Source organism: Myotis lucifugus, unplaced genomic scaffold, assembly GCF_000147115.1.
Source record: "Myotis lucifugus unplaced genomic scaffold, Myoluc2.0 scaffold_0, whole genome shotgun sequence".
NCBI classification, from domain to species: domain Eukaryota; kingdom Metazoa; phylum Chordata; class Mammalia; order Chiroptera; family Vespertilionidae; genus Myotis; species Myotis lucifugus.
In genome coordinates this window covers 7,066,527-7,086,845 of record NW_005871048.1, presented here as the reverse complement: position 1 = coordinate 7,086,845, position 20,319 = coordinate 7,066,527, and the positions used below count along the sequence as shown (strand labels likewise).

Sequence of the window (20,319 nt, the reverse complement as noted above, 5' to 3'; positions counted from 1 at the left end):
ATGCATTTGTGCATATTATTTTGAAAAATGGCTGTTGATTTATTTGTGTTTTTGGTTCTTTTGCCTTTCAAGGACCTTTTCTGTTATAAATATCTCTTTCAAATATTTCCATATGTATGGGTAGAGGCTTGAAAATATGGAAGGTATCTGATACCTAAAGAATTATCTAACTATCAAGAAAGTGGTCTGTAGCCCAAGTTAATTCATATTTTTTTCTAAATTCTAATATTTGAATATATGTAATATATATTCATGATTATATTGAATACAATTTATTTTCTAATTATTGATGTAATTCATATTATTTTTGATGTGTCTACTACTTAGCCATATGATTTTCATTTATGTGCATGTGTATTATAAAATGTATTGAAAGAATTAAATGCTTTTGTCACAGATTGGAAGATATTTTTATGTCTGAAAGCCAATTCATAATGCTCTACAATTATATCAATGCATTATTCCTATAGAAATTAAAGTTATCATTTTATTTTATTTATTTGCATTCAGTAAAGTTTTTATTGTTCTTCAAGACTCCAAGGCATAAAATGATGGGTTTTTCTCATTTTATGTTTTAAATGGATACTCCTGAGCTTTCTTACTCGAAGTTTGGTTTCTAAAAATCAGTAGCTTTCTTTGTAAATTCAGACTGTTTGTTATATATATATACTCATGCATCACTTAACAACAGGAATAACATTCTGAGAAATGCATCATTAGGCGATTTCATAATTATGCAAACACCATTCAGGGTACTTACACAATTAGATGGTATGGCCTCCTACACACCTAGACTCCATTATAATGTCATGTAACCACTGTCATATATGGCGTCCATTGTTGATGGAAATGTCATTATGTGGTGCGTGATAGTATTTAATATAATGTATAAATTAGCCCAAGTGTTCCTAAATAATATAAGGAATATTATACTAAACATTGATATTTTGTGTTATTTGTTTCAGTGTTGAAACAAGTTGTGTGCTATTTTTCTTGCAGCTGCCGTCAAAGCCTTCAAAGATGCAAGACAGAATGATGCTGAAGTTAAGTCATCAACGAATGCTTCAGAAGAAAATCATTCCAAGGACACTTCATGTTCAAATGATAATGCCATTAAGTTACAGCATGAAGGTGCTATTATGAGTGAGCAAAAAGACAAGGAAGCCAAAATATTAGCAAAGAAACCAATAAATAGTTCAAAAGAAAAAGTAGCCAAGATGGAACATGGACTCAAAACAGTGGATATTCCAAATTCTCCATCACAGCCTTCTGAAAAGGATCCTGTAGTTCCCTCTCGACCGCAGAAGACTCCTGCTGACCCCAAAATGAAAACAGTAAGTCAAAACCAAGAAAAGAAAGCCTTTGATAGTTCACTTGGTGATAACAGTGATGGAGAAGAATCACATGAAGAAGAGAAGGAGTATTTTGATGATAGCACAGAAGAAAGGTTTTACAAACAGTCTTCCATGTCTGAGGATAGTGATAGTGGAGATGACTTCTTCATTGGGAAAGTCAGACGGACACGAAAGAAGGAAAGTAATTGTCCTCCTTCCGTTTTGGAACAAAAATCTCCCAAAAAAGTGTTCCCTGAAGAAGATATACTTGAAACCCGTGAGAGTATAAGAAATGACAGAAACAAGCCAAGTACAGAAGCAAGGAAGTTTGAATCAGTGTTTTTCCATTCTTTATCTGGATCTAAAAGCTCTAGAAGGTAATTATATTTTTGTATTCTGAAATAATTATTAGTTTTTAATTTTTAAAAATATTAAATATTTACACATCCTAATAGTGAAAGAAGAGACTACCTCCCCTCCATAATTCTGGTTTATTCAAACTACATCCTGTGACTTGGATCTCTCCCACTTTATATTAGGATGATATATACAAAAACACAGATGTCAATGACACATTTATATCCAGCTTCATAAGAAAATGAGATGTTATAGCCAAATAATTTTTATAGCTAATTTAAGTTTATCCCTTCAATTACCAAAGTTTTGAAACTTTGAATTAGCTTTTGATAAATAACTTTTGAAAATGTCTCACATAGTTCACTCTTTAAACAAAACTTAATGAATAAAAATGTGGTGGGTTTTTTTGTTGTTTTGTTTCTGTTAACCTATGGCCATTATTGTAACCATCCATCATTTTATTATGTATTTCTATTTCAGTACAGCTGCTTGCACTAACACTGGAGTTTTTCCAGAATGCTTTTTTATGTTTGGTGATGCTGCTGTCTCTGTCTCTGCTATTAAATACCACTTTTCACAGCTGTTCTGTTTTAAATCAATAAGTTTATTTTCATTTGTAATTTTAATCAGGTGGGGGTATCTTTACACATGGTAAGCTAATTTCTTCATTATTAGCTATTTTCTTCAGTGAACTGTTTTTCTATATATTTAGAGGTCAGGGATCATTTTAATACAATAGAAAACTGATATTGAAAGAAGTTTAAGAGTATGGAAGTTGTAGCCGGTTTGGCTCAGAGGATAGAGTGTCAGCCTGGGAACTAAAGGGTCCCAGGTTCAATTCCGGCCAAAGGCCACATGCCCAGGTTGCGGGTTCGATTCCCCCCACCCCCAGCAGGGGGTATGCAGGAGGCAGCCAATCAATGATTCTCTCTCATCATTGATGTTTCTCTCTCTTCCTCTCTGAAATCAATCAATCAATAAATATAAAGAGTATAGAAAAGACACACAACCATCTTTGGAGCCTTGACAATAATTAACATCTCCCAAACCTGCCTCGAAAGTCAACATTTTTTTTCTCACTTGAAAATAACATATCACTATCCCTTTTCTTTCCTACTAAATGTAAGTCTTAATTTTTGTTATAATGACTCATTCCCCCGTGAAAAGATTTTTTGAATTCTTTGTCTAGATAGACCTCAAAAATAGACACAAGGTAACCATAGGATATTAAGTTAGAAGATTTTTTCTTTTTAAATTTTATTTTTCAATTACAGTTTATATTCAACATTATTCATTTCAAGTATACAGCATAGTGGTTAGACAATCATATGCTTTACAGAGTGTTGCCCCCAATATTTCTAGTACCCACTTGACACCATACATAGTATTCCCTCTGCTATACTTTATATGTCTGTGACTGCTTTATAACCACCAATCTGTACTTTTTAATCCCTTCATTTTTTTCATCCAGTCCCCCAAACCTATCCCCTCTGGCAGTCATCAGTCTGTTCTCTATATCTCTGTGTTTGTTCTTTAGATTCACATGTAAGTGAAATCATATGGTATTTATCTTTCTCTGACTGTTAAATCAGGAGATTTACTTATCTTTTAAAAATCCTAATGATGTTTTTCTTCTTTTAGAAATTACAGAGAACAGGCTCCAAAAAGCAACACCCCAGGTATGTTATTAATGGCTGGTTAACCTCCTTGTGCAATAAAGCAATGCTTTGTCAAAGTGGAAGGATGAAAAATTCTCATTGCTCAATAGCCTCAATGGATTATGTACCCATAGAAATGGAACTAGAGCATCTTATAGTTACCATCTTATAATTAATTTAAGTTGTTTTATTTCCCTATGTCCTGCCATTGGGAAAGATATAGACAAAACTTATTAGGAAATATTGGGTGCATTTAATTTATCTTGAACTAAATTAATGCATTCTTTAAGTAAATTATTATATGAGCTATATCTTAGTCAACACTGTGCTGTGAAACATTCAGTATCAAGTATGTTACTTTCTGGGTTGAGAGTAAAATCAAAGTTTTTGGTGTGTTTTTTCTTTTTTAATCCTCACCTGAGGACATGCTAAGAGAGAGGAAAGGAAGGAGGGCGAGAGAGAGAGAAACTTTGATCTGTTGCCTTTTGTATATGTCCCAACTGGGGACCTAACCCACAACCCAGGTATGGGCTCTGACTAGGAATCAAACCAGCAAACTTTTAATGTACAGCACGACACTCAACCAGCTGAGCTGCTCTGGCCAGCTCGAAGTGTTTTTAAATTCATTTATAATAAATCAAGTTTAATATATTTGGGTCGGCTGACTTCTGTGCATATTCCAAACTCTCACTGATTTAAAAACAATAAAAATTTGTTTCTCACTCACATCACAGTCCAGCATGAATCAGCAGAGGGGCTATGTTTCACATAGTCATTCAAGGATAAAGTTTCATTTGGATTCTTCCTCTTGCAGTTCCCAGATATTCTCCATTTGGCCAACAGAAGGGAATAAAGTACATGGAAAATTTTACAGAAGGTTATCATGGGCCAGGCCTGAAGTGGCAGAAATCAGTTCTGTTACCATTTCATTAGCCAAAATTTATTTACGTGACCCCATATCTAGCCACATGGGAGCTAAGAAATGCAGATTGACTCTGTGGCTAGGAAAAAATAAATAAAGTGGAATTTCTTGAACAGATAATCACATAATCACCATCCTTTTGATCACCAGATGCCCTTTTATTTTCCTCCCACACATAGAGCACACTGACCTCCTTCCCAACAAAGCCAACCCAAAGGCTCACCCAGCTCAGCCCAGGATTATTCAGTGATGCTGTGGTGCTTTCCACAGAACTCATGGATGTGACTGCTCTGAGTTTAGTGACCTGTATATTAAAAAAAAAAAACTGGCCCTGGCTCTGGCCACTGGCTCAATTGGTTGAATGTTGTCCAGTGTACCAAGGGTTCGCTGGTTTGATTCCCAGTCAAGGCAAATGCCCAGGTTTCAGGCTCTGTCCCCAGTAGGGAGTATGCAGTAGGCAACCGATTGATGTTGCACTCTCACATTAATGTTTCTTTTTCTCTCTCTTCCTCTCCCTTCCTCTCTCTAAAAATCAATAAAAATATTTTTTAATAAAACATAAAAATTTGGCACTAGCTTAGCAGTTCATTGATAGAGGGTAAGAAAATAGATATCTGAGACTGAAAATGAGCATTGGTGTGCTAAAGATAGATAAAACAGTTGGCAGTGAAAACTTGGGAAGCAGGCTTCATGTTTTTGGAGTTTGGGGGGTAAGTGGTTAGAAACGATAAAAGATTAGTATACTGATGACTCTTTGGCAATATACTACAAAAAATAAAGGAGAGAGAATAGAAGCTTCCATTGGCTGTAACTCAAGTTACATGGCCTCAGTTAACTGTTGTGTGACGGGAAATACATTATGGTTGTGCACCTAGAAGGAAAAGAAGACCAAGTTTGGCAGACACGAGGCCATCTGCCTTATTTACCTTATTTTCACAAACATAGGATAACTAAACTAAAGCCACACCCATTTTTTCCCTGAGGAGACCCATGTGAAAGAGATTTTTTTTTGTTTATTTTTGCTTAACTTTTTAATTTATAATACTTACCAATTTACTCACATGTGCAAATTTACTTTGCATAATTATACAAAATATTAGTTTAGAAATACTGTCTCATTCAAATCTCAGTTATCATGAAACAGTTTCACTTAACATTTAAACTCTTCATTCTTCATCACTAGAGCCACTCTGAGTATTATAAATTTCTGGAACACATGGTGATTTGTATAAAATATGAATGTGTACATGATATTTTGGAAACGCTATGCAATTGTTTATAAAACACCAGAAACCCGGTGCATGGATTTGTGTACTGGTGGGGTCCCTTGGCCTGGCCTGTGGGGATCAGGCCGAAACCGGCTCTCCGACATTCCCCGAGGGGTCTTGGATTGCGAGAGGGCAAGATCGGGCCGGGCAGGGACTGAAGGAGGGCTCCAGGGTGTGTCCAGCCCATCTCGCCCAGTCCGGATCAGCCAGACCCCAGCAGCAAGCTAAACTACCGGTCAGAGTGTCTCTCCCCTGGTGGTCAGTGTGCATCATAGTTAACAGTCGAATGGCGGCTTAGGCTTTTATATATGTAGATTATCCCATTTGCTTTTTAAGGAGATCTTTAAAAGGCTTTTGATAGTGCTGTCTAAATTGAAGTGGAGAAATTATGCATCCTATGTTAAACTTAATACATCTGTATTAAACTTTTTGCCTCCCTGTTTCTTTCTTAATTTTTTTTTGTCCCCCCCTATTTCTTTCTGATTCTTTAAACATGCATTGATTCAGGTCTTTTGAAGCTAATATATCTCTCCCAAACAGTAGTTTGTTCAAGGTAATGTAATTGAAGTACCTCATAATATAAGATGCCGTAAGGACTAGAATATAAGTTGTCAATCTCATATCTTTTGGTAGCTTCATGATTAAAACAAAACTTTGTCTTGTATTGGAGTAGTTTTAGTAATTTACCTTGTAGTAATAACTTTGTTCAGTAACAGAAGGGAGTGAAATCAATAAATAGCCTTTTAAAAATAAATCTCTCCTATCAACATTGTCAGATGCAGTATCTTAGTAAAGACGTGTGCTTTCTGGCTACATCTGCTTCACACACAGATTTCATAAGCAAATGATATTTCTTAAGATATCACAGCATATATCAGCCGTGGGCAAACTACGGCCCGGGGGCCGGATTCGGCCCGTTTGAAATGAATAAAACTAAAAAGAAAACGACCGTACCCTTTTATGTATATTAGTTCACACAAACACTCCATCCATGCTTTTGTTCCGACCCTCCGGTCCAGTTTAAGAACCCATTGTGGCCCTCGAGTCAAAAAGTTTGCCCACCCCTGGCATATATTGAGAGGCAAGCAATACACATCCACTTGCAAGGATAGGAAGCATGTGTCTCAACATTTACTGCTAATGTATATTTCAACTTCAAACTGTGCCCTATTGGACTTAGGTTTAAAATGAGGTATTCCATTTCAGTAAAACTAAATTTCTTCTTCAGTACTGATTTTAAAAGATAAAATATATATTTTGTGCATGTTGTTTGGGTATATACTTAGTTTTCATTATTTTTGCTTCCTCCTCCCAGGTTTTCAGCAAAATGACCCTCAACTCAAAAATCAGTTTATTAAGAATGCACCAAGAGGACCAGAAAATACAAAACCGCAGACACAGCTGCCTCTTCATCCTTCATGGGAAGCAAGCAGGAGGCGAAAAGAGCAGCAATCTAAAATTGCTGTGTTTCAGGGGAAAAAAATTACGTTTGATGATTAATTAGTACCTCTTTTTGTGAACTTTTCCATCTAAAAAATTGTTTTCCTTCTTTTTGTTTTTTACCAGCCCATTATTTAAACTCGTATTTGGATAAGTCTTTTTGGAGGAGGTATAGAAATCAGTTTGTTGTCTTTATTTCCCTTTTTTAAGTATGTTCAAGTTATGTTTACATAAATCTTGCACAAATCTACATAAGTTGGTTTTTAAAAATATGCCCAGAATGTTCCCTTTATAAAAGAATTTTGAGATTATTACTCAGATTTCCTCAGTTGTGCTTATCATGAAGTATATTTCACTGGATTAGGTCTGTGTTTCTTTGCCTTGAGAATAAAAGTTTAGATATATTTAAAATAATAATTGAAAACTATGAGGAAATTATAGCTATTTAAAGTAGATAACCTCTGCTAAAAGTTATTCTTGTTAGTAAAACTAAGATTAAGATGGTAATGTTTGGCCCTGGCTGGGTAGCTCAGTTGGTTAGAGCATCTTCCCAGTACAACCAAGGTTGTGGTTTCAGTCCCTGGTCAGGGCACATACAAGAATCAACCAATGAATACATGAATAGATGGAACAATAAATTGATGTTTCTCTCTCTCTAATATCAATAAAAAAAAGAGAGTAATGTTCATTTGGGGTACACAGGTAATAAATTATACAAAAATATTAATATTGTTATACAAAAAATATTAATATTGTAGTTTTAATTAGTAATGATCTTGTACTTTTTGACTGTTTTAGTTTCCCAGGATAATTTTAGATTTCTGAATATTTCAATTATTTAAGTAACATACTGTTTAAATGTAGCAACACAACCAAAAATTAGTTTTCTATTTCACTGCATATAAATATTTCTGTTAAATTCAAAATGTATGACACCTAATTACATGGCCATCTGCTCTTATAGAAACATTTTTGAGGAATCATAGATTGAAGGAGTTATGATTAAAAGAGCATTTCTACAATAGCTGAACAGAAAGGTTATAAGATGACTCACTGAGGAGGGGGCTACTCTGTACATCATAGTATTTCTATTAAAAGAAAAATTAAGATTTTAAAAATCCTTTCAAGCCCGACTGGCATTGCTCAGTGGTTGAGCATCAACCTATGAACCAGGAGGACATGGTTCAATTCCTGGACAAGGCACATCCTGCGTTTCAGCAAAATGCAGGCACATCAAGTAGGGGGTGTGCAGGAAGCAGCCCATCAATGATACTCTCTCATTATTGATGTTTCTATCTCTCCCTTCTCCCTCTCTGAAAGTAATAAAAATGTTTATGTGTGTGTGTGCACGTGCGCACATATATATACATAAATAATAAAATCTCTTCAAAAGTTAATGGCAGGGAAAGCCTTCTGATTAGCAGGAATTCACAAGCTTTGGAGAGTCATTTCTGCATTTTCCATGAGCTTAAAAATTTAGATAACTTGAGCAATGGAATTCAAGATACTGTGTGGAAAGAAAATTATTTCTGTGTTGAATGAAAAATTTGTTTTTTTCTTTCAGATTTTATTTTGACATAATTTCAGTTATGTTAGATTGAAATTAATTTCAATTATGAAAATTTATTACAGTAAAAAAGTGAAAGAAAAATGTCTCTATGCCTACCCAGATTTAGCCAAGCTACGAAGTTGAGAGCACTATTTTCCAGACTGCCAAGTCTGCTTAAGACTTTACCCCAAGCCCTAACCGGTTTGGCTCAGTGGATAGAGCATCGGCCTGGGGACTCGGGGTCCCAGGTTCGATTCTGGTCAAGGGCATGTACCTAGGTTGTGGGCACATACCCAGTAGGGAGTGTGCAGGAGGCAGCTGATCGATGTTTCTCTCTCATCAATGTTTCTAACTCTTTATCCCTCTCCCTTTTTCTCTGTAAAAAATCAATAAAATATATTTTAAAAAGAAAAAGACTTTACCCCTATTGCAAGGAGTTAGGGGCCAACTACAAAGTTAGAAGAGCCCACACAAGACCACTCTTACTTCTGACACCAGTTGCAGGTTCGGAGGTGGTATGTGGGAAGGGGAATGGGTGGAGGGGTCCCGATACACTGAGATTCAATAATTCGCTAGAAAAACTTCTAGAGCTCACTGAAACCTATTATATTCACAAAGTTTATTTATCACAGGGAAAGCACACAAGTTATAAACAGCCATAGGGAGAGAAGCATAGGGCAATAGCTTCTCTTGTCCTCAGGACATACTATCATTGTGGCATCAAATGCAGATTGCCAATCTGAGGAGCTTTCTCAAGGTTTTGTATCCAGAATTTTTACTGTGCTTTCAATATTTAGGGATGATTGATTGATTGCTTACATGATTGTTCCAAAGGGACTGACTGATACTTCATGACCCAAGCCCCTATGGTAAATCACATGGTTTGTCTTTTTTTAGTGTAGCCAGCTCCTACCCTAATCAAAGGTAGTCCAATCAGGTATGACATAGATTGCCTTCAAGAAGGTGAAGCAAGGCCGAGTTTTTACCACACCCTATCCTGCACCCAAATTCCGTAAACATTTATTGCATTAACATTTTACTGCATTTTCTTTACATGTACTTTTCATCTTTCTCCTCCCTTTCTCCTTTTCCTCCTCCTCCTCCTATTTATCCCCCTCTCTTTCTATCCTCCACTCTTTCTCCCTCTCCAACTGCTTTCTTGTTCTCGTCCTTTTCCCATTTCATTTTTCTTGTTTTCTTCTCTCCCCTCCACCCTTTATATTCTCTCTTTATAAACAAAGTCATTCTCTATTCTCTTGTATTACCACAATCCAATCATCAAATGCTCAGATTTTTCCAATTGTCCCCATGTCTTTTTACAACAGAAAAGCCAACATTATACCTTACCTTCAGTTGCCATATCTCTTTAGTTGATAATAGTTTGAGTCTGTTTTAGTATTTTATGACATTGACATTTTTCAGAAGTACTGAGCATTGTCCCTTTATTTGGGTTTGTCTGATGTCCCCATAATTAAATTCAAGTTAGGCACTTTGGGCAGGAATATCACAGGAGGGATGTTGTATTTATCCCAGTGCATATTAAGAGGCAGGTGATGTTGTTGATGTGACCTAGTACTGGTGATGTTAATTTTCTTGTTTCAGGTAGTGTCTGAGATTTCCCCACTGGAAAGTTAGTATTTTCCTCTTTGTAATGAATAATTATTTTTAGGGAGGTACTTTTAGACTATAGACTATTCTAAAACTTTCACTGACTAGTTCTACCATTCAGCTGTAATTCTTAACTGAAACAAATACTGCTAGAGTAAAAAAAAAAAAATGTTTCTTGTTTCTACAAATACTAGCTGGCTTTTTATATTAAGGAAGAACTATTCAGTTTTTAAATTTATTTCATTGTGATCTCATGGATAGCTCTATTTTTATTGGTTATTTTTTATTTTGTTGTGTCTAATATTGGCTTATAAGGTTTACAATATACATCTTTATCACAGTCTGATCTACAGTACACTTTTTTAAAAAAATTGATTTCAGAGAGAGGAAGGGAGAGGGAGAGATAGAAACATCAATGATGGGAGAGAATCATTGATTGGCTGCCTCCTGCATCTCCTACTGGGGATCGAGCCTAAAACCCGGGCATGTGCCCTGATCAGGAATCAAACCATGACCTCCTGGTTTATAGGTTGACATTCAACCAATGAGCCACACTGGCAGGGCAGTACACTTTAATTTTCTTCCTCCCAGCCTTTGTTATTTACATACATTTTGCTTCTACTTGTAACCCTATAATACATTGTTATTGTTTTTGCTGATAATAGGCCAGGAATGCTGCTAAACATTCTATAGTATATACAACAAAAAATTATCAAGGTCAAAATGTCAACAATGCTAAGGTTGGGAAACCTTAGTGTAGGGCTCATTTGGCCCCATTACTGAATCACTATCTTATGCTTTGTCTGTAAGGAAATCTTTCTGTTGTGTCTGGTGAGAACACAAACTATTCCTGGGACTGTAAGTTCTTGGTATTGTTCCACTACTTTCTAGTGACTTTTCCCCCTGGCGTTGGTAGATTCTTCATACGCATTGCACAGATCAGTCTTATATGATCAACTTGAAGGAACCCTTCTGTACATCTAGGAACCTTTCTGTGCATCTTCCTCTTCTGTATTTTTCCTCCCACAATCTAGACAAATTAGCTTATCTAAACTCTGAACTACCGGGTAGTGAGCTGAAGCACTCAACTTATTTGGTTTTTTATCCTGTACAGCTTTTTTTGTCCATTATCCCAAAACCTTTGTTTTATAAATTTTATTAAATTTTCTAGTTGCTTAATGTAGAAGGGCAAATCTGGTTTCAGTTATTATGTAACAGTCAGAAATAGAAATCCCTTATTTATTTTGATACTCAAATTGTCCTTAATTTGACCACTGGGAGCCTTTCACAATATATTTACTTATTTTCTCAACAGGAGAATACACAGAAGTTAGTTTCAGAATTGCTAATGATGCCTCTGTAAAACAGAAGTCCATTAACCAAACTTCAGTATATGTTTAGAATGCTTTTTTCTTTAGCCTGAGGGCATATGATCTCAAAACTAAGTTTGGAAGTTATCTGGGATGATGTCAGCAAAAATGGTGGAGTAAGGGCATCCAGAAATTTTTCTCACTGTCACAAGGAATGAGAAAACTGTCCATATCATCAGAATCAACTTTTTCAGAGCTATGGAATTAACCAAAGGCTTACAGCAATCCAGGGAGTATTTTTCAAGAAAAATGGCTTAATGTTCATAAGAATAGTGATCTTTGTGACATTTTAACTTGTCCTATTCTCGTCCCCCACTTCTCATATACCTGGTAGTCTTGAAAACCAGCAGCTGACAGCCACTGGGGGTCAGCTTCATAGATATATTATCAGAATTGTTATTATTTGACTACTTTGGTAGTTCACTGGAAGGCTTCTCTTGCAAATTTGTCTTGTGTCAAAGAACTTGCCCAGTGCATAAAGCCATTTCCTGAGATCACTTAGAAAACAAAGAGAGGCAATTGTTCAACATCATAGCTGCCTGAGGCAGTGAATAACTCTTGGGGCAAACAAAAATTTCATCAAAAAGCTTAAAAAGAAATATGAAGAATTTAATATCCTTGGGAAATCTGATAAGTTCTGACATATTTCTTGGAATTAAGGAAGTCACATGCGTAACACTGTGCATGTTCAGGAGAAAGCTGAATATGCCCTAAACCAGGGGTGGGCAACCTTTTTGTGAGTGCGTGCCAAAACCAGCAAAATCTCTGACTCAAAATTCTTCTGCGTGCCAACCCTAATTTTTTGAGAACATGTTACGCCTACTTGATATCTCTTAAGGTGTGCGTATGTGAAGAACCTTGAAGAAATAATAAAATACATTCGAGCAACAAAAACACAGTATATGATGATGAAAAATACATTTATTTTTTAATGTATACATGTACACTGATAGTCCGACAGAAAACTTTATGACTCTGTTTGATATTATCAGTGGGACTTTTGCTGCTGCATCACTGATGACAGAGATTTTACATCAGGTTTATATTTCGTGACCTTCAGAGATATGCACGAGCTACTACTTTCACCCGTCAGGCTACTCCTATTACGAGACTTAACAAAATTCATCACAGAACAAAGATTCACAAGCGTATGTGGATGAAACCAAAACACCGGTCGGATCTAGGAAGGCAGGGTGAGTTAAGGCAGAGGCATAGAAATTGCTCTTCCCCTCTCTCGTCAATCCATGTCTATGGTCTTTAAGATAACTTGTTATGTAAAATTATTTATCTAAGATGCACCTACACTGAATTTATCTGAAAAAAGTCTATATTAAGAAAAAAATTGTAAATGGAAGATTATAAGAGAGGGTTTCGAGTGCCAGCAAAAGTTACTGGTGTGCCATGTATGGCACACGTGCCGGGGTTGCCCACCCCTGCCCTAAACTCTCATCTCTGGTTGGCTTACACAATACATATTTTTCACTGCTAGAGAAAGGACTTATATGTCGAAAGGACACAGTAGATAGCTTGCACAAGCAGGAAATGAAGGCTCAGGTGGAATTGTCAACTTTTTGGCCAAGTGTTGAAGGTGTGTCCCAGCACACACAGCCCTGTCAACAAAATCAGGGAAGTATTGATTCCAAGAACTTAAGGAAATTTCTGTCCAGTTATTAGTATACTACTAAGTTAATGAAGTAGAGGCATCAGTGGCATACATGACAAAGAATACAGACATCACAAAAATAGTTTTAAAAGTCACTAAACAACAAAAAGCAGTAACAACAATGTGGGGAAAGGTACTGCAATTTCTGGAGTTGCAATATTATATTTAAAATGTTCAGTTTTCAAGAAAACAAGATAAACAGAAGCAAAGTCTGGCTCATATACAGAGGGAAAAAAGCAATCAATAGAAACTTCTTGAGGAGACCCATACTTTGTATTTATTCAACAATGACATTAAATAAGCTATTTTAAATATGTTGTGAGAACCAAAGGAAACGATGTCTAAAGAGCTAAAAGAAAGTCTGAGAACAGTTTCTCACCAACTAAAGAATATCAATGATGAGATAGAAATGATAATGAGACAAAAAGAAGCAGCAGCTGAAAAATACAGTAAGTGAAACAAAAATTAACAGAAGGGCTCAACAGCAGACTTGTGCAGGCAAAAGAACGATAAGGTTAACCTACATTTAGGTCAATTAAGATGATCCAGTCTGAGGAACAGAAAAAAAACTAAAATGAACAGATTCACAAACACTTGTGGGATACCACCGAGTATGCCAACATAGGCATAATGAGAGTCTCATATGATGCCACATTTCCACTCATAGCTGTATACCTTAAGAGAATCGTTCAAGGGTCAACTGTACATAAATGGAGTTATTCAGCCATATAAAGGATAGAAGTATTGATATATACATTGGCAATGGATGAACTTTGAAAACATGTTCAAACAAAAACTTGAATATGAATATTCATGGTAACATTATTCATAATAGCTAAAAGAGGAAACAAGTATCCAACATATGATTGAATAAAAAGTAAATATAGTTGCTTCTTGAACAGCACGGGTTTGAATTGCATGGATCCACTTAATATGCAGATCTTTTTAATGAATACCTGTATTTTTTATTTGTAGTTGGGAGTCTGTGGTTTTGGAGGGCCGACTGCATTGATCTATGTATGCCATTTTATATAGAGGACCTGTGAATTTTGGTATCCATGGAGAAGAAGGGATTCTGGAACTAATTTTTTTTTGGATTGATGAATGTGTGCAGGAATTGGATGGTGGTGTTGGCTTAGTTTTCTCAGTATACAAAACCCCACTGAATTGTGCACTTTAAAATGTGAATATTATGGGAAAGGAAACCAAGATGGCGGCATAGGTAAACACCGGGATTGCTGCCTCGCACAACCACTTTAAGAATACAACTAAAAGAGAGAACGGGCATCATCCAGAACCACAGGAAGGCTGGCTGAGTGGAAATACTACAACGAGAAGGAAAGAGAAAAGCATACCGAGACTCAGAGGAGCTGCAGTGCAGAAGTGAAGTGCACAGGTACGGACGTGGACGTGGAATGGGCTGGCGGCTGAGGACACGGTTTGCTTTTTCAATCAAGAGGGAGTCTCAAACTCCCTACTGCTCTGAACTCCAATTCTGGGCGAGTCTCTGGGGACCCTGACTGATACGGGGAGAGGCTAGACCAGGGGTGGGCAAACTTTTTGACTTGAGGGCCACAATGGGTTCTTAAACTGGACCGGAGGGCCGGAACAAAAGCATGGATGGAGTGTTTGTGTGAACTAATATAAATTCAAAGTAAACATCATTACATAAAAGGGTACGGTATTTTTTTTTTTAGTTTTATTCATTTCAAAAGGGCCGGATCCGGCCCGCGGGCTGTAGTTTGCCCACGGCTGGGCTAGACTGTCTGGCATCGTTCACATCTCGAGGACGGCTTCCTCTCAGAGGTGCTGGCAGCGATTACCCGGACACTGAGACTCGGGGCCTCTTAGGGAAGGACTGACGATCAGCCATAGCTGTTTGCTCTGCCCTATTGATCCCCTGGGACCCTGCCCCGCCCAAGCTGTGCACGGAGGCTTTTGCAAGCTGAAAATTACCTAACAAACTTGCAGCTGGCCCAAGGCCCCAGGGCAACTTGCATTCCTTCACAGCTGAGCTCGGCTGAATAGCCTCAGGCAAAGGCTAGATTAGCACCTCCTGAAAGATCCAGTAGCCAGTATACCTGGTGGTCAGAGTGACTCAGTGAACACCAAAGCCCCACTGAAACAAGTCTTGCCTCGGAGGGGTGTCTCCAGCACAGAAGTTCTCCCACTGCAGACACAGCTGATTCTCACAGCCAATTGGTCAATTCCTCCCAGAGATACCTACAACAATCAAGGCTTAACTACAACAGGACTGTGCACACAGCCCACAAGGGGGTGCACCAGGAGAGTCCACCTCAGGTAATTGGGGAGGCTGAGCCACTGGGCCCTATAAGACACCTAGCACAGAAAGCCACTGAATCAACACAGGGAAGCACAAAAAATGCGGAGACAAAGAAATAGGACACAAATGACAGAAATGGAGGAAAGCAAATGACTGGATATAGAGTTCAAAACCACACTTTTAAGGTTTTTCAAGAACTGTCTAGAAGCCGCCGATAAATTTAGTAAGACCCTCGAAAAGACGGGTGAGATCACTGATAAATGTAGTGAGATCCTTAAGAAATCTAGTCAGACCCTCGATGTTATGATAAAGGACCAACTGGAAATTAAGCATACACTGACTTAAATGAAGGATATTATACAGACTCCCAACAGCAGACTAGAGGATTGCAAGAATCAAGTCAATGATTTGAAATACGAAGAAGCAAAAAACACCCAACCGGAAAAGCAAAATGAAAAAAGAATCCAAAAATACGAAGATAGTGTAAGGAGCCTCTGGGACAGCTTCAAGCGTACCAACATCCGAATTATAGGGGTGCCAGAAGATGAGAGACAGCAAGATATTGAAAACCTATTTGAAGAAATAATGACAGAAAACTTCCCCTACCTGGTGAAAGAAATAAACTTACAAGTCCAGGAAGCGCAAAGAACCCCAAACAAAAGGAATCCAAAGAGGACCACACCAAGACACATCATAATTAAAATGCCAAGAGCAAAAGACAAAGAGAGAATCTTAAAAGCAGCAAGAGAAAGAAAGTCAGTTACCTACAAGGGAGTACCCATACGACTGTCAGCTGATTTCTCAACAGAAACTTTGCAGGCCAGAAGGGAGTGGCAAGAAATATTCAAAGTGATGAATGCCAAGAACCTACAACCAAGAATACTTTATCCAGAAAAGTTATCATTCAGAATTGAAGGTCAGATAACGAGCTTCACAGATAAGAAAAAGTTAAAAGAGTTCATCACCACCAAACCAGTATTATATGAAATCCTGAAAGGTATCCTTTAAGAAGAGGAAGAAGAAGAAAAAGGTAAAGATACAAATTATGAAAAACAAATACACATCTATCAACAAGTGAATCTAAAAATCAGGTGAATAATCTGATGAACAGAATGAACTGGCAATTATAATAGAATCAGGGGCATAGAAAGGGAGTGGACTGACTATTCTTGGGGGGGAAAGGAGTGAGGGGGATGCAGGAAGAGACTGGACAAAAATTGTGCACCTATGGATGAGGACAGTGGGTGGGGAGTGAGGGTGGAGGGTGGGGTGGGAACTGGGTGGAGGGGAGTTATGGGGGGAAAAAAGAGGAACAAATATAATAATCTGAACAATAAAGATTTAATTTAAAAAAATAAAATGTGAATATTATGGTATGTGAATTGTATCTCAATTTAAAAAAAATAATAAAGTTATCTGGGTTTGTGCTTTCTCCCTCCTTTTTTCTATGTAGTACATCATTTGAAGTGCAATTTTGGTCATATGTTTCTGATGGTATATAATTTTAAGTATTTGTCCTTCTTTCTTGCTAATTTGATTCATTTTTTTCTCTATGTATGTAAAACATTAACATTTTCCACAAGTCAAAGCCACACAACGCACTATTCTCAGAGAATTGGCAACTCCCTACTTTCTACCTCATCCCCATACATTCCCTTTAGATAGTCAATCTCATTTGTCCCTGGTGTATCTTTGCTGTGTTCACTTGCACAAATGAACACATGTATGTACATTTTGTTATTTCCTCTTTTTTATACAAAATTTAGCATTCCCTAGATGCTTTTATGAACTTTGCTTTTTTTCATTAAAAATATATTCTGGAAATCACTGCAAATCTGTTCATTAAAATCTTCATTTAAAACAAAACAAACTTTATAGTATTTCGTTTGGGTAATCTGTCAATTTATTCAACCATACATCAATGTATGGGTATATAGATTATTTTTCATATTTTACATTTACAATGTTGCAAAGAAAATATGAAAAACAGATGCATTTTCATATTGTGGGTATGTTCCTAGAGCTAAGAATGTTATGTCGGAAGGTAAATGCATTTTTAAAATTGCCAAATTTTTCTCCATGAAGGTTGTACCAATTTGTATTTCTACCAGAAGTGGATGAGAGAGGCTTGTTTCCTCACAACCTCTCCAACAGAGTTTGGTGTTTTTACATTTTTATTTTCACCAATTGGATGAGTGAAATATACTTTTACTATGTACTTTTCTTACTATGGGTACAGTTGAATACTTTTTAATTTTAAGTCAATTTTTGTGAATTTATTGTCTTGCCTTTTTTTTCATTGGTGAGGAGTTATTTTGTTTTGTTTTGTTTGGGGTTTTTGTTAATCCTCACCCAAGGATATTTTTTCCATTGCTTTTCAGAGAGAGTGGAAGGGACAGAGGAGGAAAGGCAGAAACAGAGAAACATTGATGTGAGAGAGACACATCGATTGATTACCTACCGCACGCACTCTGACCAGGGGCGGGAAGCAAACCCATAACCCAGGTACATGCTCTTGACGAATCAAACCCACTACTCTTCAGTGTGCAGGCTGATGCTCTAACAACTGAGCTGCACCGGCCAGGGCAAGTGAGTTATTTTTTGTTTTTGTGTTTTCCCCCTGATTTTTAAGATTTATTTTTATATTAAAATAAATACTAGCCCTTTATCTGTTATATGTATTACAAATATTTGTTCCCAATTTGTCAGTTGTCTTAGATTTCCTTTTTATCATGCTTGTCTGCCACTTACTAATATGTAGTTAGATATATCATTTCTCTCTTCATTTTCTTCTATTTCATTTTTGCATATGGATTTGGAATCATAGTTAGAAAATCTTCCTCTACTATTGTTTGCCTTTTACTTTATCTGATATCAGTGTTGCTGCTCCTGCTTTCTTAGTGTTGCCATTTCCCTGGAATACCTTTGACTATCCTTTTATTTTTAGCCTTTCTGTTTTATGCATGTCTCTTTAATAGAGCATACTATATAGTTGGGTCTTTATGAAAATTGAAAATCTTTCCTTTTGATAAGCACATTAAACCCTTCCACAATTGTTGATAACATGAATATGCTTGCTTTTAATTATCAGATTTATGCTGTAATAATTCATTGTTTCTCTTTATAATGTGCTTGCTATGTTTTATATTTTTAAAAAATCCCTAAATTTGGTATTTAGGGAGGTTAACATTTTTGTTCTAGTAGTTATCTGTGCTTACACTGCCCTTAGTTCCTTATTTCTTTTATCTATAATTTGTATTGTCAATTTTTAATAACATTTCTTAAATTTTACTTATCTAAATCACAGTTAATGAGTTTATTCTACTTTCCTTGTTTCATCTCCATTCTCCTCCCATTTTTAGATGCATTGTTTTTATTTTATTGGAACATACAACACAAGGCATAGAGCACTGTTACATAACATTACATGCCAGGTGCATGAATTTGTGTACCAGTGGGGTCCCTAGGCCTGGTCTGCAGGACCGGGCGGAAACTGGCTCTCAGACATCCCCTAGGGGTCCTGGATTGCGAGAGGGCGCAGGCCAGGGGAGGGACCCCACTGGTGCACAATCAGGGCCGGGAGGGACATGGGAGGTTGGCCAGCCAGGGAGGGACCAGGGGAGGGCTCCAGTCCCAATCAGCTGAACCCCAGCAGCAAGCTAACCTACCAGTCGGAGCGTCTGCCCCCTGGTGGTCAGTGCACGTCATAGGGAGCTGTTGAGCGGCCTTAGCATATCACTAGCATATTATGCTTTGATTGGTTGAACAGACGATCAGATAACTGGACACTTAGCATATTAGACTTTTATTATATAGGATTGTTCTCCTTAGTTTTAATCTTATTTTTGCAATTAAGTTATATTAAAACTAAATTGCTAAAGTTTTCCCACTCTTTTTTGTTTGGATGAAGTTCAGTTTCTAGTAAATTCCTCTGAAAAGAACCATGGGAAGAATTCTTTGAGCCCTTGATCTTTAAAATACTTTTCATGGTTTTTATACTTAGACTGTGAGTAGATTTTAGGATCATGGCTTTCTCAATGCTCCTACCCCTCTTCTTTGTGGCAGCTAAACTCTTCACTGTATGTTTGGTGAATCTTGCTTGGACTGTTTCTTGCCCCTTCCCAAGTCTGGCTGCAGGATGGCCTCCTGACTCTTCCCACGGGTAGAGTGTATTTCCTTTTACCCATGCTACAGTGAGTCTTTACTTGTGTCCTGATTGACAGTATCTGATGATCTTACAGTAGCTTAAGGCTTTTTCCTCAGCAGGGAAGAAGGATCCTGGTGGATATTTCCTCCCTGCTGCAACAGCAGCCTTTTCTTTCACCATCAAGGACAGTTTAATCTTTGCTCTGCCCCCGTCTTCTAATTGCTCTCTGTAGTAGGCCCATGGAACTCCCATGCCCTGAAGAGTTCTTGACATCCCTAAATAATTCTGTAGTTCCACTAGTACTTTTTATAGGTTTATGTTTACCTTTCTTAACCATCTGGAATATACCCCTGTGTATCCTGACAGAGATTGGCAAACTGCTTAATCAAGTCAATTAGTACACAAGTAATCAACATCTCTCAGCCTCTCTTAAAGTTAGGTTGGGGTCTTGTGACTTAAGAATTGCTTGACTGGAATATGGGTGAAAACTTTATAAAACATTTCCAGGTCTGGCTCATAAAATCCTCTTCTATCCTCCACTCTTCTTTTATCCCTCAGATGGATGTGGGTTCCTAGGAAGACATTAGAAGACCCTATTTTTAAAATAAAGAAACAGCCGTCAGTCTGGGAACCTAAGTGACTGAGAATCATGGTCATCAACCCTTTCCTCCACTTAAGCCAGTTGGATTTATTATTTTAAAAAAACACACACAAAAAAA

General features: G+C 37.2%; 1 protein-coding gene across 2 annotated transcripts in view; it reads left to right on the top strand.

The window, feature by feature from the left end:
* The window catches only part of SRFBP1 (serum response factor binding protein 1), a 46,188-nt gene extending 38,185 nt beyond the window's left edge, over window positions 1-8,003 (top strand). Inside the window, exons 5-7 of one of the 2 annotated variants that reach the window (XM_023744311.1) lie at window positions 1,000-1,711; window positions 3,333-3,370; window positions 6,855-8,003. In XM_023744311.1, the coding sequence (XP_023600079.1) occupies window positions 1,000-1,711; window positions 3,333-3,370; window positions 6,855-7,039 (935 nt within the window). In that variant the 3' untranslated portion in view covers window positions 7,040-8,003. Of the gene's footprint in view, window positions 1-999; window positions 1,712-3,332; window positions 3,371-6,849 lie in introns of both variants that reach the window. The other variant, XM_023744357.1, reaches the window with a different exon arrangement.
* Window positions 8,004-20,319: the final 12,316 nt, after the last annotated feature.